The sequence below is a fragment of the Triturus cristatus genome, chromosome 1_1 (genome assembly GCF_964204655.1).
Source record: "Triturus cristatus chromosome 1_1, aTriCri1.1, whole genome shotgun sequence".
Lineage (NCBI taxonomy): Eukaryota > Metazoa > Chordata > Amphibia > Caudata > Salamandridae > Triturus > Triturus cristatus.
Window position 1 is genome coordinate 932,343,613 of NC_140579.1, and position 22,749 is coordinate 932,366,361.

The following is a 22,749-nucleotide window of genomic DNA, read 5'->3' on the forward strand; positions in this document are numbered from 1 at the left end:
ATCTTCAGCCCTACGCTCCAGAGCACTGACTCTGTCCGTGAGGGCACTCAGTTGACGATCCGTCGCTTTCTGAGCCGGCAAGAGCTCTGCCACAGAAGACTCGTTATGCCTGACCCTTTCTGGCAACTTCTTGTGTTCCTCATGTTAGCCCCAGGCCCACCACCACTGTACTGATATCCTGGTGCAGGGTGGCTTTGGTGTCAGAGATGGCTTCAAGGATTTGCTGCAGTTGGCGTTGTAATGGGTCCCCCAATCCCGGCTGCAGGCGCTCAGTCACGCTGTCATCGGGATCCTGCGTGGATCCGGTAGGTTTATTTCTGAGTTTGCCCATGGCGGTGTAGCCCACAGCAGGGGAAGCTCTGGGCCCCAAATAGATGCTCGCAGCTCTGTTCCCAAATTGGTGCGACACCCGGCTCCCCAATGTGAGTAATCAGAGGAACCACCAGCCCCACGGCCCCCAGCAGGATAAAGACTGCTCTCCTGCACGCACCACCAGTAATATCACCAAGCAGGCACTGTAGGGCTTCCCCAAGCAGTGGTCCATGCCACAGACAAAGTCATAAAGGAAAAGCGACTGTTTGCCACTCTGCGTGAGTCATGGCAGAGGGGGGGAAGCAAAGAGACCTCCAGTTGCAAGCGCTGCAAAGGAGATAACCGCAAGCGCCTCCCCCCCCGCTCCACAGGGTGCCAGAAGCTGGCCTAGCGCCTGAAGGGGAAGACACAGGCACAGTCCGAAGCACAAAGCTCGAAATGACGGCCAGGTCGTATCCTGCACCCGCAGCCAAATCCCAGGCACACGCCGCTCTCCAGTCCTCAGGATCACGCCCTCCTGTTGGCAACCACCGCAATCTGAGAGGCGCCGCTGCTGCAGGCGAAGGCGATGGCCTTCTCCGATCAGGGAGGCAACCGTGCTCGTCTCACCTCCGGCCAACACGGACTGCGGCACTCCGGTCTCCTCCCTGGGCGCACACAGTGCCCCTCCCTTTCTCCAGGACTTCCGAACCCTCTACAGCAGGGCACCCCCTTCAACACACTCGGTGGGAGCCTCTGGGGTCAACAGCATCGCGATCAGAGGCCTACATGCGATGCTACGCCGGGAAGTCGCGTAGCGGCCGGACCGCTGCAGGGATCCAGGAAGGTAGGCTCCTCCCCTCAACGGCAGCTCTGGGAAGCGCTGGTCTCACCTCTCGGCCCCAGGGAACACCGCAACTCACTCTGTGATGCCGTAATACCCTCCAGGTGCCGCCGTAGCAGCAGGACAAATCGGTGCAGCCCTGGTGAGCTCTGGCAACAGGATTAATGGGCGGCTGGTGCGGAGCTCCTCACTTAAGCGTCCGCCATCGGCCCCAGTCAAGCCTCGCCCCAACCAGACTTGTTGTCATGGATGCTGAGTTCTTCAGTCAAGGGACGCCACCAGAATCTGCACGTGCAGCAAGGGCAACTACTCCTTTCCAAGCACTGGCATGTTTACTGGTAGCTAGCATCTTATGCAAGGGGATATATAAAGTGAAACTGAACAATCTATGCGATGTCAGGCACCACATGAAATGGCCAGCCAGTGCTGGATTACTGGTATTGTTTATAGCAGTTGGAAAAAACACGACCACCCTCTTCCTCCCGCCCCCCCAAAAAATCACAATTTAATTTTATTCACAGAAATCGAATTGCATAAAAAAAACTTCACAGCTCTCCTATGAACGTGTGCAGTGTTGCTATTAAACAAACTTTATTTCAATTTGTAAAAGCGGCTGCTGCCAGGTCACACTTTCAGAGTGACGCAATCTGCTGGTAATATGTGGGGTTGAGGGAGTGTCGGGGGCAGCTCACTGACTGCCTGCCACAAAACTCGTTAGGATTCCTGTGTCCTGCGCGGACGCACTGTTTCCCTGAAAACAATGCTTCTTTGCGACTGTGATTTGAGCCATGGGTTCAGATAAAGGTGTGCAGGTGGTGTTCAGGCGTCCCAAGGACAAACTATGATCTTATCAGAAGTGCCTGCACCTGCTTCAAGGTAGGAAACAAAGCACACTGTTAATTGCCATGCAGAGCATGAAAGAGAGAGAGAGAGAGAGTGCGAGCGAAACAGAGAGAGAGAGCAAGAGAGTGCGAGCGAAAGAGAGAGAGCGAGAGAGAGAGAGAGAGAGTGAGGTGGGGATTGAAAAAAAATTGCGGCCCGTGCTGTGCTGAATGACGCGGCCGCAGTAACCTGATCCCAAATGTGGGAGATGTACTGTGTCTGCCTGCTGGAACTCAAACAAGCAGCAGCTGTCTTGAAGCACTTGTGCTTGTGCTGGCAGCCGCCTTGCGGGAGCGAGCAGCGGCGGCGTGAGAGCCATATGTTTTCAATTGACACGCGCGCCGTTGCTCGCTCCCGCCAGTTGGATGCCAGCACAAGCACGAGTGTGCTTGAAAAGGAGCAGACTGATTTCAAAAGGTCATGCGCGCTGCATAGGCGAGACCTAAAAGAGGAATGTTGGAACCTTGATATGACACGTTGGTAGGGGACATGTTCACAATGCTGAATCTATCATGTGAATTCACTACTAGAACCTCACCATGGCCACACTTGCAGAAACCGGTGCTAAGAGGGAATGTAAAAAGAAGCAGCATCAGGGAAACAATGATAGCTTTTTAACTAAGCATGGGCCAGAGACACCCATTTAATGGCTTTGGCAGGGAAAAAGATGTTGGGCCATTCGAGTATGGAGGTGTATTGTTGTGCTATCATGGTATTGTTTTTGGTTCTCATTCTCTGTGTCTTTACAGCTTGCTTTCTTCATAAAAGGCAAGCCTGTCCCTCATGCCTGCTTCTTGTGTAACTTTTAAGAAAAGTGAGGTGTGCAGTAGGTGGGAAGGGAGGTGTATGGGCAATCAAAAAGAGCACAGAAGCACTCCTATGCACAATTTTCCAGAAAGCCCAACGTCTCTGCCAGGGTGGTGCCTCTCACCATGCCACGAGGCCGACGCCGTCCACGTGAGCGGAGTTGCCTGCGATCCTGTGTGCCTGCCATGCCCCGGCCCGCTGGACCCCGAACCCGTCAGGCCCGTCCCTGGACAGCCAGGTCACACTGATCACCTGCTGAAACCGGCGTGTGTCACGGAGGGCCCACCACGTGCAGGAGCAAGCTCCAAGCCCGAGGGCTGCGACCCTGGCAGGCCCCAGCCACACTTGGCATTGTGTACTTTCCCAATCATGGTTCTCCTGCCTCATTCACACATGGTTGCCACCTCTCCGCACATTCGGCTAGTGTGTGGCTGAGGTGCCATGCCGTTGATGGCTCATGTGCAGGGCTTGCCCAGGTTACCATTGTGAGTTGTTCTGTCGTGTCTGGTGGGTGGGCATGTTGTTTTGCATGTTGGTTGTGAATTTGTGACGTGTGCATTGCCAGGGTTGTGAGTTTCATGGTTGTGGAGTTGAGGTGAGGGGGGTGTTCATTTGGAACTTGCCAAGGGGCTGTGCATGTCCCTTGGTGCCATCCTGGGAACACTGGTTGCTGATGGACTGTCAGAAGATGGAGGAATCATGCACACTGGCTGGGTATTTCGAGGCAACATTGGTGGAGGTTCCAAGGTGTTTGGTTGTTGCCTGCACATTGATGTGAGACATGTGCTTTCTGTTGAGGCAATTGTGTGCTGTGTCGGCAGGGGGCACAGGTATGACATGTGTGCTGTGGATTGCCCCAATACGTGCGTGCATCCAGCTATGGCGTATGGTCCCTGCTTGGTGTCCAGCAGATCCTGCGCATTGTGTTGGACGTATAGGGACTGGGGTACCAGGCTGTGGTGATGTCCAGGACAGGTGTGAGGGACTTGGATGTGGCTGGCTGTGTGACTCCTCCGCCTCTGGCGGGTGTTGATTGGGGAGTACCAGGGGCCAACAGGTGCAGCACAGCCAGCAGCTTTGTGTGTGGTGGGATGTTGGTTGTCCGCTGTGTTGGTTCAGTCAGCCTGTTGGGCGTTGTTGGTCAAAATGCGTAGGATGGTTGTCCTTTTGGGCCTGTAGTGAGCAGAGACATTGTCAGGTGTTGGGTCTGTGAGGCTAGTGCGTTTCCTGGGGGTCCGCTGTCTTTGTCCGAGCTGCCTCTGTGGTGTTCGGGGGGGGGGTTCCGGGTGGAGGTTGGGGTCCTGGGGTGGTGGCAGTGGGTGTTGTGGCTCTCTTGGGTGTCCGGACCGCATGACCAGTGGCTCCATGGCATCTGTTGCCCTTCCGATGTGGCTGTGGGCTGTGCTCCATTTGTGGTGCAGGCTGTGGCCCGACTTTGTACCAGGTCAGAGCAGGTGTTATTTTCTTGCTGCTAAAGCGCCTTATCGCCTGTTTTGTGTTCTTATCACAGTTCTGCCTGGTCGTTGTGAATGTTGTGGAGTGGTGTTGTCGCAGCTTTTGGCACGGGAACGCCTACTCTGCATCTCATTAACGATAGTTGCGGGGGTCTTCTGTGGCGATGTTTTTTGCGGCTGCTATCGCGGTTGAACTGGTGCTGTGGGCTGTTAACACTGGCTTGTGAATAAGGAGATAAATTTATCGCAACTTTGGCTGCGATAAAGTGCTGTTAACTCCGCGATAGCTCCTTGAGAATATGCCCCTTTGCTAGTTTGCAATCCCTGCAAAGGATACTTTAGTGAAAGCCACAAATCGACCCAAGCCACAATCAACCCAAGCAATAAACTGTCACATTCCTAGGATTTACCAATCCAGTAGACCATTATAGATGGGCAAACCAAATTTCAGATCACCAAACAAGATTTGCACACCAAACCAGAACAAAACTAAAACTTTAACGTTGATATAAAAGAAACAAGAAACACATATATTATAGACAAAGTCACTTGCATAGGCTGAAACTACATCAAAAACTGTTTTTACAGAAGCAGACAAATCTTTGTTCCAAACAACGTATGTGGAGTCATAACTACGTGCATGGGTTTGAAAGTAAAGAACCAAAAATCCTAGTTCGGATCAGGAGATCCCTTTCCATCCAAGTCTCATTCTGTTAAAATTAAGAATACAAATATTTGCTAAACCCCCTTTCAGTTATCTATAAACTCTATGCTTAGGTATAGAAAACAGCACAACACAATTTAGTTTTGTATCCTTACGTATCTCATTTTATGTAATTGACACAGTAAAATACTTTGACAATGCCAATATTTCAGGCTTTAAAGTACCAACATATGTAACCACATGCGTTCGCAAATACTGTTTGCCTGCATAAAAGTTTATCACAATAAAGCCTGGTCTAGTTGATGCTGAAAAGGGAACGAGGGAGGGACTGGGACTGTAATACAATAACAGATTCCTCCTGACTGCCCACTTGCATCTGTGCTGTTCCCAGAGGACACCAAACATGAGACATATAGAAGTGGCATGTGGATGACCTTAAACACTAAGTTCCTCTGTGGCACAGTAGCCTGTCTCAGGCAGGTTGATTAACAAATGAATACAGATGTGAAGAAGTTAAGCACTCTTTCTGTGGAAGCACAAAGCATTGGACAAATCTAAACAAGTACTCCGGTAAACCAAAATCAGGACGGTGGCATAGTCCCTCTCCGCAGTACTTCTGAAGGCTCTTTTTTGATCACATCTTGTCTGGCAACAGCAGCGCTGTCAAGCCAGACCTAAAAAGGTATAGAGAAAGAGGGGGAATTGAGGCACAGCCAAAATACTTTTTTAAGCTATATTTACTACTTAAAAAGACAGGGTGCACATTAAATCACCTATGACCACTTAGAGGTTTGACTTTTTTAACTAAGTGAAAGCACTTATATATATATATATATATATATATATATATATATATATTACCTACTGGCGGTCGCCAGTAGGTAGTTATAGTTAGGACCCTGTTTCCATAGGAAATCCGCAACATTCTATTTGGAATAACTTTGGCGCCGGTTGACGAATCCTCGCAAATTTTTCAAAATAGGTGGGGCGCTCCGCTCCGCTCCTCCACTGAAAGTATATATATATATATATATATATATATATATATATATATATATTCAGAGAAAAAAACATAGGTTTCAGGGGTGTTATAGTTAGCTGCCCATTTCACTCATACAAAACCATAGAAATTCCTCCGTTATAGTTAGTTCTGCTAACTATAACTCACGCGCCCGCAATGCACTGCTGATGATGTCACATATTGCATCATTCATGACATGGTCAGTGACATCACTGAGGACATCACTGATGACATCTCAAATGACATCACTGATGACATCACTGATGACATCATCCACTGAATGTGGTTTAGTTTGAAATTTAAATATGTATTATATATATACCAATCTGTATTGAAGATTGAGTGGATATATAACTGTCTGGATGGAGGATTTAGTAGCTGTCTGACTGTCTTTTTAAGTGAGTAATTAAAAGTGTCTCACTTAATACATGGATTAGTACCTAAACTATGTGAATGTGTGCAGCACTGTCTCTGTTGTTGTATAACATGCTGCATCAGTTGGTCACTAATTACATGAGTGTGTATATTAGTTATTGATTAGTTGGGTGAGTATTTGTATGGGACACAGAGTTTGTGTGTGGTTGGATGGGGTGTGTGTAACTCTATGCATAAATGTGTTAATGGTTGATTGACTAGGTGTATAGGTTTAAGAGTGCCTGTGGAAACAGTTGTTTGGGTGACTGAGTGTATTTATTTGTGTGTTGGTGAGCGAATATATGTTTTAGTTGTACATCTTCAACAAAGTAAAAAAATAAAAGGCATTGTATGTGAGAGTTGGTGTATATAAATAAGTATGTGTAAGAGTCAGTGATTGTGAGAGTAACTATATGAATGAGTGTATAATTGTAATGGTGCTTTTTTAACATATTAACGATGAGTTACTATGTGTTTGAATAAATGAGGTGTTGTTGGATAATTGTGTGAGTAAATTTAAGTGCGATACATTTTTTTCATGAGTGAGTAGGATGACTGCATAACCGACTAAGATGACTGCGGATGTGTCAATGTCTATATATGTGTATAAGTGCATTTGATAGTGTTATATTAATTATTGACTGCATGTATAGATGATTCTGTTGTTGAATGGGTAGTTGTGTGTGTAGACTTAAGAATCAGTGAGTGGGTATGTAGTAACTGGTATTGGTGTGTCAGTGGTTTCAAATATGATACTCTGTATTTTACAGTGAGTGATGAAAGGTTATACTAGTGTATGATGAGGTGTATCAGATTGTCAAGTGGATGATGTCATCAGTGATGTCATTTGAGATGTCATCAGTGATGTCATCAGTGATGTCACTGACCATGTCATGAATGATGCAATATGTGACATCATCAGCAATGCATTGCGGGCGCGTGAGTTATAGTTAGCAGAACTAACTATAACGGAGGAATTTCTATGGTTTTGTATGAGTGAAATGGGCAGCTAACTATAACACCCCTGAAACCTATGTTTTTTTCTGTGAATTTCTAAGGTTTTTTAAATGCTAATTTCTAACTATAACGTCTCTGAAACCTATGTTTTTTTCCAGTGAATTTCAAAGGTTTTTTAAATGCTAACTTTTAAGTGTGATAGTAGATATATCTATTTTTTTGTACTGATTTTCTACAGTTTTTTAACTGTTTATTTATAAATATTGTATTCATTAAATAACATTATATATTTTTCCGAAAATTGAAAAAAAATAAAATAATTAAAACTGAAATATTGATTAATTTTCTTGTTTTAATTTTTTGTTTTAATATATTTATATTATTTTCTTTAAGTCGCGCACTCAAAGTGTACACATCACGGTGGGTGCGTGCATTCTAGCCGCCATTTTAGAAAAGTCATGAAGGATCTGCGTATGGTGTGCGACGGCTGCGTGTTTTTCAGTTACATCATATACATTTAATATCACGTGATATGCGCGATTGGTATGCGACCAGTCTGCGACTCCTGCTCCCACGCATTCTCGACACATGCGCATTACGGTACGAGATGTTTGCGCGGTTGCGGGTCCCGTGTGACATTATATACGTGCTGGGGCGCGCTGGGTTTGCGACTCCCACCAAAAAAAAATATGTTCCAAAATGATATGTATGTGTCTTTAATATACATATTAAGGCAAGAGATTATGTAAGATATTCATCAAAATAATATATTTGTACTTATAATAAACTTATATTATTTTTAAATATATTTTCGCGAAGTCGGGTGCGTGCATCGTGAGTGCAGAAAACCAGGTCAGTAGAGCTGCTGTAGAGCCAGAGAACCAGGTCAGCAGAGCTGCTCTAGAGCCTAAGAACTAGGTCAGCAGAGCTGCTCTAGAGCCAGAGAACCAGGTCAGCAGAGCTGCTATAGAGCCAGAGAAACCAGGTTAGCAGAGCTGCTTTAGAGCCAGAGAACCAGGTCAGCAGAGCTACTCTAGAGCCAGAGAACCAAAGCAGCAGAGCTGCTTTAGAGCCAGAGAACCAGGTCAGTAGAGCTGCTCTAGAGCCTAAGAACCAGGTCAGCAGAGCTGCTTTAGAGCCAGAGAACCAGGTCAGCAGAGCTGCTCTAGAGCCAGAGAACCATGTCAGCAGAACTGCTTCAGAGCCATAGAACTGGGTCAGCGGAGCTGCTTTAGAGCCAGAGAACCAGGTCAGCAGAGCTGTTGTAGAGCCAGAGAACTAGATCAGCAGAGCTGCTCTGTAGCATAAGAACTAGGTCAGCAGAGCTGCTCTAGAGCCAGAGAACCAGGTCAGCAGACCTGCTGTAGAGCCAGAGAAACCAGGTCAGCAGAGATGCTTTAGGGAGAGAGAACCAGGTCAGCAGAGGTGCTTTAGAGCCACAGAACCAGGTCAGCAGAGCTGCTCTAGTTGACACTGACTGACTGACACTGACCCTGACTGACACTGACTGACTGACTGACACTGATTGACACTGACTGCCACTGATTGACTGACACTGACTGACTGACACTGATTGACTGACACTGACTGACACTGATTGACTGACACTGACTGACTGACTGACTGACACTGACTGACTGACACTGACTGACACTGACTGATACTGACTGACTGACACTGACTGACACTGACTGATACTGACTGACTACTCTCTACTACTCTACTACTGACTCTCTACTACTCTCTACTACTCTCTCTCTACTACTCACTCTCTACTACTCACTCTCTACTACTCTCTACTACTCACTCCCTACTACTCTACTACTCTCTACTACTCACTCTCTACTACTCACTCTCAACTACTCACTCTCTACTACTCTACTACTCACTCTCTACTACTCACTCGCTACTACTCTCTACTACTCACTCTCTACTACACTCTCTACTACTCTCTCTCTCTACTACTCTCTACTACTACTCTCTACTATTCACTCTCTACTACTCACTCTCTACTACTCTCTACTACTCACTCTACTACTCTCTGCTGCTCTCTACCACTCACTCTCTACTACTCTACTACTCTCTCTCTACTACTCACTCTCTCCTACTCTCTCTCTACTACTCTCTCTCTACTACTCTCTACTACTCACTCTCTACTGCTCACTCTACGACTCTCTACTACTCACTCTCTACTACTCTCTCTCTACTACTCACTCTCTACTATTCACTCTCTACTACTCGCTCTCTACTACTCTCTACTACTCACTCTCTACTACTCACTCTCTACTACTCTCTACTACTCTCTCTGCCACTCACTCTCTACTACTCACTCTCTACTACTCTGCTACTCTCTACTACACCCTCTACTACTCACTCTCTACTATTCTCTACTACTCACTCTACTACTCTCTCCTACTCTCTACCACTCACTCTCTACTGCTCTACTACTCACTCTATACTACTCTCTCTCTACTACTCACTCTCTACTACTCACTCTTCTACTCTGTACTACTCACTCTCTACTACTCACTCTCTACTACTCTCTACTGCTCACTCTCCACTACTCATTCTCTACTACTCTCTCTCTCAACTACTCTCTACTACTCACTCTACTACTCACTCTCTACTACTCTACTACTCTCTCTACTTCTCACTCTACTACTCTCTCTCTACTACTCACTCTCTACTACTCTTTACTCTCTACTACACACTCTCTACTACTTGCTCTCTGCTACTCACTCTCTACTACTCTCTAGTACTCACTCTACTACTCACTCTACTACTCTCTACTACTCACTCTCTACTACTCCACTACTCTCTACTACTCACTCTCTACTACTCACTCTCTACTACTCTACTACTTTCTACTACTCTCTCTCTACTACTCACTCTCTACTACTCACTCTCTACTACTCTCTACTACTCACTCTCTACTACTCTCTACTATTCACTCTCTAGTACTCTCTCTCTACTACTCTCTACTACTCACTCTCTACTACTCTCTACTACTCACTCTCTACTACTCTCTCTCTACTACTCTCTACTACTCACTCTGCTACTCACTCTCTACTACTCTCTAATACTCTCTCTCTGCTACTCACTCTCTACTACTCTCTACTACGCACTCTCTACTACTCACTCTCTACTACTCTCTACTACTCACTCTCTACTACTCTCTACTACTCTCTACTACTCACTCTACTACTCACTCTCTACTACTCTCTACTACTCACTCTCTAATACTCACTCTCTACTACTCACTCTCTACTACTCACTCTACTACTCTCTACTACTCACTCTCTGATACTTTCTCTACTACTCTCTACTACTCTCTACTACTCACTCTCTACTCTCTATTATCCGCTCTCTACTCTCTACCTCTCTCTACCTCTCTCTCTACTACTCTCTACCTCTCTACCTCTACCTCTCTACCTCTACCTCTCTACCTCTACACCTCTACCTATACACCTCTACCTCTCTACCTCTCTGTACATGCACACATATGCACATATATATATGCATATATATGCATATGCATTTATATTTATGTATGTGTATATATATATATATATATATATATACATATATAAACATATAAATATAATCTGCATATCTATATAAATATAAATGCATGCAAACATATACATATACATATATGCATACATATGCATGGTATGTACATGAAAGTTTGAAAAACTCTAATACAAGCAAAGCTAAAAAGCCACCTAATTACAAACAGAATTGTTTTAACTTAAACGAGGGCGAGACCTATTGCATTTTCAATGCTTGTTTACTTTGATTCCATCAAGAAGGCATTCACACATTTTCCATAAATTCTGAATGGTAGCCTTCTAGTTGCTCATTAGATCACTGTAGTAAAGCTACTGCTCACCAGGGAAGTCTGCTGCTGGTATTCAAAGTGCATGTTTCAGTCTGCATGTCAGAATTTTTTAATGAAATGGAAGAGGATTTGAGAAGTCAAAATGTGCCCTAATCTTTCTTTCTGCAGCACTAATCATCATTTATATGGCAAAATAAACCCCCTCATTTTGTTCCTTTGCAAATTAAATGTTTTAAGTGTTACCACTTTATTGTGCCATACTTTTGTCATAAGTAAGACTGTTAGCGCTCTAGTTGTTCTTTAAAACACTCTGGGACATTCTGTCGTTGGGCTATACTTGGGCTACATCTCAGTGATATTTGTGCTACATTTGGGCTCTTTTGTCTCTGGTGGCCATCTTGGCAGACCTATTTGTTTTGAAGTTTCCTAATTTCCTCATTTACAACAGTCTCCTCAGTAGGAAATACTTTCAGGTTTTTTACTTTCATTCCATCAAGAAGGGATTCAGATGTGTCACACATTTGCCAAAAATTCGGAATGTTAGCACTCTAGTTCCTTATTAGATCACTGTAGTAAAGCTACTGCTCACCAGGGAAGTCTGCTGCTGGTATTGAAAGTGCATGTTTCAGTCTGCATGTCAGAATTTGTTAATGAAATAGAAGAGGATTTGAGAAGTCACTCAAAATGTGCCCTGATTTTCTTTTTTCCGCACTAATCATAATTTCTATGGCAAAATGAACCTCCTCATTGTGCTCCTTTTAAATTAAACTACTCACTCTCTACTACTCACTTGCTACTACTTTCTACTACTCACTCTCTACTACTCTCTCTCTACTACTCTCTACTACTCTCTACTACTACTCTCTACTACTCACTCTCCACTACTCTCTACTACTCACTCTACTGCTCTCTACTACTCTCTCTCTACTACTCTACTACTCTCTAATACTCTCTACTACTCTCTCTCTACTACTCCCTCTCTACTACTCACTCTACTACTCTCTACTACTCACTCTCTACTACTCTACTACTCTCTACTACTCACTCTACTACTCGCTCTCAACTACTCACTCTCTACTACTTTCTCTACTACTCACTCTCTACTACTCTCTACTACTCACTCTACTACTCTCTACTACTCTCTACCACTCACTCTCTACTACTCTACTACTCACTCTCTACTACTCTCTACTACTCTCTACTACTCTCTCTCTACTACTCACTCGCTACTACTCACTCTCTACTACTCTATTACTCACTCTCCACTACTCACTCTCTACTACTCGCTCTCTACTACTGTCTACTACTCACTCTACTACTCACTCTCTACTACTCTACTACTCTCTCTGCTACTCACTCTCTACTACTCTCTACTACTCACATTCTACTACTCACTCTCTACTACTCTACTACTCTCTTCTACTCTCTCTACTACACACTCTCTACTACTTGCTCTCCACTACTCACTCTACTACTCACTCTATACTACTCCCTACTACTCACTCTACTACTCACTCTCTACTACTCTCTACTACTCCACTACTCTCTACTAATCACTCTCTACTACTCACTCTGTACTACTCTCTACTACTCACTCTTTACTACTCTCAACTACTCACTCTCCACTACTCTCTCTCTACTACTCACTCTCTACTACTCACTCTCTACTACTCTCTACTACTCACTCTCTACTACTCTCTACTACTCACTCTCTACTACTCTCTCTCTACTACTCTCTACTACTCACTCTACTACTCATTCTCTACTACTCATTCTCTACTACTTTCTCTCTGCTACTCAGTCTCCACTACTCACTCTCTACTACTCTCTACTACTCACTCTCTACTACTCTCTACTACTCACTCTACTACTCACTCTTTACTACTCTCTACTACTCTCTACTTCTCACTCTCTACTACTCTCTACTACTCACTCTCTGCTACTCACTCTACTATTCTCTCCTACTCACTCTCTGCTACTCTCTCTACTACTCTCTACTACTCTCTCTCTACTCTCTATTACTCATCCTCTACTCTCTACCTCTCTACCTCTCTCTACCTCTCTCTCTACTACTCTCTACCTCTCTACCTCTACCTCTCTACCTCTACGTCTCTACCTCTACACCTCTACCTCTCTACCTCTCTCTACCTCTCTCTACAGGCACACATATGCACATATATGCATATGCATTTATATATATGTATGTGTATATATATACATACATATATAAACCTATATATATAATCTGCATATCTATATAAATACAAATATAAATGCATGCATACATATACATATATGCATGTTATGTACATGAAATTTTGAAAGACACTAATAAAAGCAAAGCTAAAAAGCCACCTAATTACAAGCAGAATTGTTTAACTTAAACGAGGGCGAGACCTATTGCATTTTCAATGCTTATTTACTTTGGTTCCATCAAGAAGGCATTCAGATGTGACACATTTGCCATAAATTCTGAATGGTAGCACTCTAGTTCCTCATTAGATCACTGTAGTAAAGCTACTGCTCACCAGGGAAGTCTGCTGCTGGTATTCAAAGTGCATGTTTCAGTCTGCATGTCAGAACTTTTTAATGAAATAGAAGAGGATTTGAGAAGTCAAAATGTGCCCTAATTTTTCTTTCTGCAGCACTAATCATAATTTCTATGGCAAAATGAACCCCCTCATTTTGTTTCTTTGCAAATTAAATGTTTTAAGTGTTACCACTTTATTCCAATCAAGATGGCTTCAGGTGTGCCATACGTTTATCATAAGTAGGAGTGTTAGCGCTCTTGTTGTTCTTTGGAACACTCTGGGAAGCTGCAGTAGAACACAAAGGAATCAACTGACAGTCTCTGCCCTTGTTGGATGTACATGTTTTACTGAGAATGTCAGACTTCATTCTCACATGACTAAGAAAGATAATGTGAATTTACAGAAAATATGCTCTCAGTTTAGCTTATAGATCACCTTCCAAACCTCTGTGGGAAAAGCATGTGAAAATAGTTTTCTCTCAAACATGATTCATGATATCCCAGCAGAAGGCTTTTTCACATGGTAAAATCACCTTAGAACATACCAGAATTCCTAAAATGAGTATGGTACCATCAACAAATGATTTATAATGTAACTAAAGTCTTAAAACCTTCTATTAACTACAATGCTTTTTGATGAGGTGCTATCATGTATATTGGTCCAAAGATGGCTGCCAACACTTCTTGGATGAAGTGCTGACAGCCAATCAGATCTCACGATGAGATGTGTGGTTAGGCTCCGCCCAGATATATCTGTGATTTTACTTTTGATTTTCTCAGGAACTACTGAACGAATTTACACCATTTAAGCAAAAGGCACGACTCTGAACCAAGGTCTACCTTTCTGCCAAATTTGGTGTAATTCCGTTCAGCAGTTCGGGCTGTAGCTGCGTCAAAAGGTCCTATGAGAAATTGCATGGGGGAAACGCGTTTTGGGACCCCCTTTTTTCTCAGCCCGCGCTTGACGAATCACCACGAAACTTTCAGGATAGGAGCAGACTGGAGCTGGCCAAAAGTTTGGAAAATTTTGCGAAGATTCGCCAACCGGCGCCAGACTTATTGGGAATAGAATGTTGCGGATTTCCTATGGAAAATAGGTCCTAACTATAACTACCTACTGGCGACCGCCAGTAGGTAATATATATATATATATATTCACTGAAAAAACCATAGGTTTCACACACGTTATAGTTAGGAATTAGCATTTAAAAAACCTTGCAAATTCACTGAAAAAACCATAGGTTTCACACATGTTATAGTTAGCTGGTCAATTTACTCGTAAAAAACCAATGAAATTCCCCCGTTATAGTTAGTTCAGCTAACTATAACTCGCGCACCAGCAATCCACTGCTGATGACGTCACATATTACATCACTCATGACATGGTCAGTGACATCACTCATGACATCACTGATGACATCTCAAATGACATCACTGATGACATCATCCAGTGAGTATGTGTTACTCATAAATTTCAATATATTTAATATATATTCGGAAAGGCCTGTTTAAGGATGAGTGGGTGTACAAGTGTGTAAATGGATGATTTTCTGTGGTGCATAACATGATTCTTTAAGTAAGTCATTAAATGTTTCTTACTGCAGAGTAGTGACTAAACTGTGTAAATGTGTGTATGTGTGTATGTTGGTGTATAAGTAGCTGCATGGTTTTGAGAACAGTTATATGAGTCTCTATATGGGTAATTGATTGGTTGTCTGAGTATCTGTATGGGTGCCTGAGTGTTTGTGTGGGTAGGGTGTGTGTCACTCTATGCACAGATGTGTGAGTGGGCGATTCTATGGGTGCATGGTTTTAAGAGTGCATCTGTGATGGACTGTATGGGTGTGTTAGGGACTGAATATATATCTCAGTAGTATATTTGTGATTAACTACATATGTGAATGCCAGTATATGTGTGCGTAAGAGTATATAAGTCGGTAGATATGAGAGTATGTGATTGCGAAAGTGACTGTATGGATGAGTGAGTGCTTGTATCAATGATTCTATAAGAGTGTAAGATTGTGATACTATTTTTATGAGTCATTGAACTTGAGTGTGTTTTACTGCATAGGTGAGAAAATGGGAGTGTGATTATTTGCATGACTGAGTAGCTGTAATAGTAGCTCTATGGATACTTGTTAGTGTGTGAGTGTCTATATAAGTGTTTAAATGTATATAATAGTTTTGTACCGAGTGACTGTAAGTATGAGTGACTGTACAGTTGACCTTGTGGAGGTATATGAAGACCTAAGATTTAATCAGTGGGTATGTTATGATTGGTATTGCAGTATATATGGTTTTGAGAGTGGAACTCTTAAATTTTTAGTTGGTGTATCAAAGGTTATATTAGGGTGTGAGAAGATGTGGTAATTTTTTACATGGATGATGTCATCAGTGATGTCGTCAGTGATGTCATTTGAGATGTCATCAGTGATGTCATGAGTGATGTCACTGACCATGTCATGAGTGATGTAATATGTGACGTCATCAGCAGTGGATTGCGGGCGCGCGAGTTATAGTTAGCTGAACTAACTATAACGGGGAAATTTCATTGGTTTTTTACGAGTAAAATGACCAGCTAACTATAACATGTGTGAAACCTATGGTTTTTTCAGTGAATTTGCAAGGTTTTTTAAATGCTAATTCCTAACTATAACGTGTGTGAAACCTATGGTTTTTTCAGTGAATTTGCAAGGTTTTTTAAATGCTAATTCCTAACTATAACGTGTGTGAAACCTATGGTTTTTTCAGTGAATTTGCAAGGTTTTTTAAATGCTAATTCCTAACTATAACATGTGTGAAACCTATGGTTTTTTCAGTGAATTTGCAAGGTTTTTTAAATGCTAATTTTTGTATTTTTTTATTATTTTTTTTATATATTTGTTTTTCAAAAATTTCCCTATGTATACATTTATATATTATCTGTATCCTTTAATTTGGTGTGGCTTTTTTTTTTTAACTTTCAATTAGGATGAAGTACAACAACATAGTTAATATCTTCTATTAACTTATGTTCATTTTTTTATTTTTTTATACATTCTTGGGGTGCGCGCACGTAGCGCGCTCCTAGTACGTTTGCGTACGTTTTTTGTGAATTTTGGCATACGTTATTTACGTACGCACCCAGTACGCATGCGTACGTACGCATGCGTGCGTGCATCGTACGTGCTCCACGCGGTACACTTCCGTATACGCGTAGAGTCAGCGCGCTGACGTTCGCGTATACGCGCGTGCCGCGTATGGGCGTTACGTACTCAAATAGTACGTAAGCGCATGCGCGATACGCGTTTGCGCATGCGTAATTGCACCGTGCTGGCACCTCGGGGTATGTGATGAATAAAACAACACTTTTAATTGGTTCTCATTACTTTCAGTTTCAGATTGTTTCAACACCACACCCAATCCCCTCATAGCAAGTCATGTGTTCAAGAATCATCACTTTTGATTGGTTTGAAGTACTTTCAGTTCCAGATTCTTCCAACACCACTCCCACTTTCCTCATTATTAGTTCTGATTCCCTTGGAGAAGGAGCTAATCTGTTGTTGAGAGACAATGGCTGAGCAGCATTCATCTTCAGAGAGTGATGAGGACACTCTTGAGAGACAGAGGAACAGGAAGCAGAAAGACAGCTTTATATGGCAGTTTTTCACTTTTCCAGAGGGACAAAAAAAGGTAAATGCACCTAAAGTTACTTGTGTACTTTGTCAAAAAGTCTTGTCACGTGGGAATCCTAACAAGAAGTATTCTTTTAGCATTCACACTATGTTGAGGCATGTTGACAAAATGCATCCAGTGACTTTTCGTCGAGCTTCTGGAGCAAACCCTCCACCTGCTCAGCCGACGACATCTGCAGCAGCTCAGCCGAGCACATCTTCGGCAGCTCAGGCTAGCACTTCTACTGCGATGGTGCCTTCACCTTTTTCGATACCTCTTGTTGGACCACCTTGTTTGGCGAGGTTGTCTACACGGTGCACTGATTGCGGTAGTCTTATTTCTGTGGGGGAGACCAGTCTTGATCTCCTTCAGCACAAATTTGATGCGCATCATTGCTCTAGGCCATAGATGTTTTTTCTTTTTTTCGTTTTTCTCTTCCTGTTTCCCTACATTAACTCAAGGGCTCTTTTCAGAGCCACCTAAAAACTAAACCCAAAAATATTTTTGGGGGATTTTTTTTCAAAAAAATTTTTGGGGTGCGCGCACTCTGCGCGCACCCAAGGAGGTGAACAAAGAGAGGTGAAGAAAAGGAATCATGAAAAGGAAGGATTGAGAAATACAAATATTTTTTAGTTATCTTATTTTTTAAAAAACTTATTTTGATAAAAAACATTTTTAATATTTTGCAAGGAAACAGAATTATATTTTTTAATTTTTCTTTCAAGTTCTGAAAAAAAAGAAAAAAAATATTAATATTCAATCATACATTTTATAAAGCAGTACATCTTTTTACATATTTTACAAAGCAATTTTTTGCCCTTTTTTTGCTGTTTTCAGAATTTTTACATTTTCACTTAAAATAGTATTCATCATTTAACAGCGGGCAAAAAAAAAAACAATCAGAAAGATTGTTTAAAAAAGCCCCAAAACTATCCACACTAAAATATACCTTGTTACAAATATTACATATATATTACAAATACCTTTCTAGATGAATAACATTTTTTTAGATATTCCGTCTTTAAACCTTGTTGCAAAAGCACATATGGCAAAATAATATCTATCAAAGAAGTCCACAATTGTTTTTATTACTTTTCCTTTCGGCCAAATAGTAATTTCAAAATCCTTTTATTACTTTTCCTTTAGTCCAAATAGTAATTTCAAAATCCTTTTTAATTGATATCTTCAATTATAATCCTTTAAAATTTCAAAAAATGCTTTCTTCAGATGCAGTTTTTATTTTTTTAAATTTAGGTTTCAGAAAAATTAGGTAAGAATTGGGTAAATCGTAAGGCAAACGTTGTTTGAAAATCAATTGGGAATCATTACACAATGTCCAGCCTTTTTCACATTTAAGATAAACTGTGTAATGTCCCGAAGTTACAGTAGGTCCTTCATGAAAAATTATTGCAACTGTAACAAAAGTTTTGCCAGAAATTGATAATTGTTGTCCTATAAACTTCTTTATTAAAGTATCCAATTTAGAACCATCAGCTCTACAACGTTGCATCATTAAAATAACATACTGACCGTATTTCTGTAAAAATAACGTGGAAAACATGTCAGATTTACATTCAGAACATTCCATGTTATGATTGGCATCTTTAACTAATTTACTAAAAGTCACTGATTTACTTTGTGGTAATGGTAAATATATGAACCTTTCAGAATCAACATTACTGCTGCATGTGTTCATACAGTTTTCACAGCAATGTTCCCATTTATAAGAGATACCAAATAAGTTTTCTACTTCTACTCCTTCATCTTCAAGTACCATCAGCATATATATTAAGAATTCTTGTGCATCTTGCTGGACATTTTGACTAAACTGTGTACTTCCTGAACATACATCTAAAAGATTTCTAACATCAGAAGCACTTTCTATTTTAGTTTTATCATTACTCAGCTTCTCATAGAGGAGACTCAGCAAAGAACAGAATCTTTTTCATGATTTAGTATTATCTTCTCTTGCAAAAAATCAAGATAAAATACAACATTCAGCACTACATTTGCGTAGCAGTTGACACCAGAGCTATTTTCAAAATGACAACCAACAACCTCTTCCACACTGTCCTTTTTCTTTTTGCTTGCAGTCTCATTACTCTCTTTTTGTTTTCTCTTCTGTACATCCTCATTACAGATATTCTCAAATCTCCTTTTCCGACAAACACGTTTTTCAAACACAGGATACTGACCTAAATGAGGAGCATAGCTCCTTCTTAATCTATTATACTCCTTTACACAGTTTGCATCAGCACTTACTTTTGAATCATCAAAGTCTATCATGAATAACCCAGATAATTTTTTCACGCGTGACAAAGCAACATATGCCATACCTTCTCTAAACACAGTAGATCCAATGTTTACAAAAGCACTGTCAACAGTTAATCCTTGAGATTTGTGAATAGTTACAGCATATGCTAGAGAAAACGGAAACTGCTTCCTACGCACATATAAGTCTTTCACAAGCAAGAAACGAACTGAACAACGACAAATGTCTTTAACCTCTTGTATCTGATCAAATTTTATTTTTAAACATTCAATTCCAACTTTTTTCTGGTAATTAATAAAACTCACAACTCTTCCCATAGCTCCATTCACTAAACCTTTCTCTACATCCAAATTACGTCTTAAAATTACTCTACAGTTCATACACACATAAAGATTCTTTTCCAAACCAGCTGTTTTTGAAATGTTTTTCTCCAGAGAATCCAATTAAGTACCCAATTTGCCTGTCAATATAACAGTTATTCGTTCATGTTCTATTTTATCCACAGCTTCCAGTTTTATGATCTCTTCATTTTCCAATTTCAAAAGTTCTTGATTGACTACAGAGCATTCATGTAGTGTTGGCATTAAGCAGATTACAGTATTTTTTTCCGCAATTTCCTTGTATATTTTCTCTGGAACAATTTGTTCTGTTGGAAACAAATTACTCAGCAACCGACTCTGTAATGCTTTTCTGCCATGTTCTGTGAGTAGTCCAATTCTTATATCTTTCAGAATACTTGCCTAGTCCTCATCATTGGCTTGCCTCATATTGGTAATGAGTTCCTTATACTCAAAATCTGTCCAAATATTTACATTGCCTATACTTCCTAATGACTTTTTTGTGTCTTCATGTGTAAGAGTATGGAATACCGGTTGTCCTTTAACTGGAGTAAGTTGCAAAAGATCTCCAAAAACTATGACGTGTTTTCCTCCAAATAGGACGTCAAAGTCTGTCTTCAGAATTTGCTGCATTCTTAAATGCACAAAGGCAAGCATTAAGTTTGATACCATGCTTACCTCATCAATAATGAGTACTTTCATTTTCTTCAATACTCTTGAAACTTCCAAGCATGCTTCTCCTGCTAGTTTGTGGTACTGTATTTTGTTCTCATGCTCTACTGGTAACATTAGCAAACGATGTAAGGTAACTCCTTTGATGTTATACGCTGCTAACCCAGTTGGAGCAGTAACAACACAAGACAAAATGGATTCCATTTTCTTCTGTAGGTAGCTTCTAATTACGTTAATTAAGAAACTTTTTCCAGTTCCTGCTTGTCCACTTACATACATTCTCATTGGTTCAAAAGATGTACATGAGCACTCTTTATTTTCATGTAGTAATCCGTGATCAATTTTTTGTCTGACTTCTTCATAAATCTGTTTTTGTTCTTCATTCAGTTGCTCCTCCAAATATGTTAAGTCTACTAATTCTTCTTGAGCTTGATTCATAGCTGTTTCCACTTCGTTCATAGCTATTGCTGCTTCATTTTCGCTTATCGGTTGTCCTAGAGGATCTTGACTGAATGTCCCAGAACTTTGACTGTCTTGAGAACTGTCTCTAGTTACTTCAGCTGCAATTGTTGCTTCTTGTTCAATTTCTTCATTTAACATTTGAACATAAGTTGTGAAAGTACTACATTCGATGCTGTCTTTCCTAGCATTGAAGGAATCTTCATAGCTCTGAAATTCTCCAAGAAGTTCGTCCTCTGAACGCCATGGTTTAAACAGCTGCAAAAGTGCCAAGTAGTAAAATTCCTTTTTATCAGGAGTGTCGCAACTCAGCTTCCGGTGATTTATCAAACTTCCTTTTGTTTGCTTCACCAAACATCCTTCCTCACCAATGACTTTATATTTTCCATTGTTGATATCTTCTGTGACATTCCGTTTAAACATAAAGTTCTGCAGCACTTCATAGAGACACATGTTCTCAAGGTGATGACTTCTTTGTGGGTAATATGTGTCCAACATGTTTGTTCTTAAAATGTCTGTACTTTCTGGTTCGAACTCTGCTAAATATTCAATTTCTCGAATAGATTTCAGTACCCGATTTCGCATTCCTGCAAGGCCTAAACTTGCCCAAATTATTCTTCTGGATTTTGAGTACAGACTTGCAGATGATAACCTATCTGAACATTCGTAGGATCCAATTTCTCGATGCGATAACATCTTTAAACTGAAACTGTATAGCTTCTTACTGACAGTCTTCTCATGAGAAATCTCTTCCCACATTTCCTTCAATTCTGTTTTCTCAGATTTAGTGATGTATGATGTGACATACCGAGCAACAGCAATAGAATTGTCTGCCACATACTGAATATCCATGTTAGCATTCCACATGGATAAAATGACTGGGTTGTAGTCATTTATGTATTTCGACTCTTCTTTTCTTCTTAGGTTATAGGTATTTTTTGGCGATTTTCTTGTAATAGTATGTCGCACAGCTGACATAAAACTGTTTACCCTTCCTTTTGAAAGGACAGGTCTTGGAAATCCAAATCGACATTTTGTGTAGAATTTTTCTTTGCTCTTGTACTTTCTTCGACAGTATTTTCCACACCTATGATTTTGAAAACGTAGAACTTGCTCTTTTAACTTTTTCTCTTGTGTGCTTTTAGGTATAGCACATGTTGCATATTCTTCAATGAAACTTAAAACTGCTTCATCTGCATCTGTTCCAAATTTTGGGGCATCCTTGATCCACAACAGCATATGAATATGAGGAGCACCTCTTGCTTGGTAGTCTTTTCTCCAAAAGAAATCCACAACTTCTCCAAGAGGTGGATTTTTTTTATTGCAGATGAAGGACATCATAGCCTCAAATCTATGATTAAAATATCTGCAAACATTAACCGGATCCAAGGAGCACAATTCTCCTGCTGTTTTGTATTCGATGTTTTTAATGTAAGAATTTGCCTCTCGAAGAAAATCCAGTAAATCATCCCAAGCGTACTCGGCACAGCTTAGGGTAAGGAACCATGTTGGAGTTCCTAAATTCCGTAACATGCATTTTAATTCTCCATGGCGTCGGTACCAATATTCATTCGTCCCACGCTGACAAGCCATGAGATTGATCAATTGTGTTTCCAAATGATCATCTCGGTGCTGCACTTTGTCCATAA

At 41.2% G+C, this 22,749-nt stretch overlaps 1 protein-coding gene across 1 annotated transcript in view; it reads left to right on the forward strand.

Annotated features, from left to right (window-relative positions):
- The first annotated feature begins 750 nt into the window (after positions 1–750).
- The window catches only part of LOC146871312 (FYVE, RhoGEF and PH domain-containing protein 2-like), a 385,168-nt gene continuing 363,169 nt past the window's right edge, over positions 751–22,749 (forward strand). Inside the window, exon 1 of the mRNA XM_085646736.1 lies at positions 751–902. Within this exon, the coding sequence (XP_085502862.1) occupies positions 751–902 (152 nt within the window). The remainder of the gene's footprint in view (positions 903–22,749) is intronic.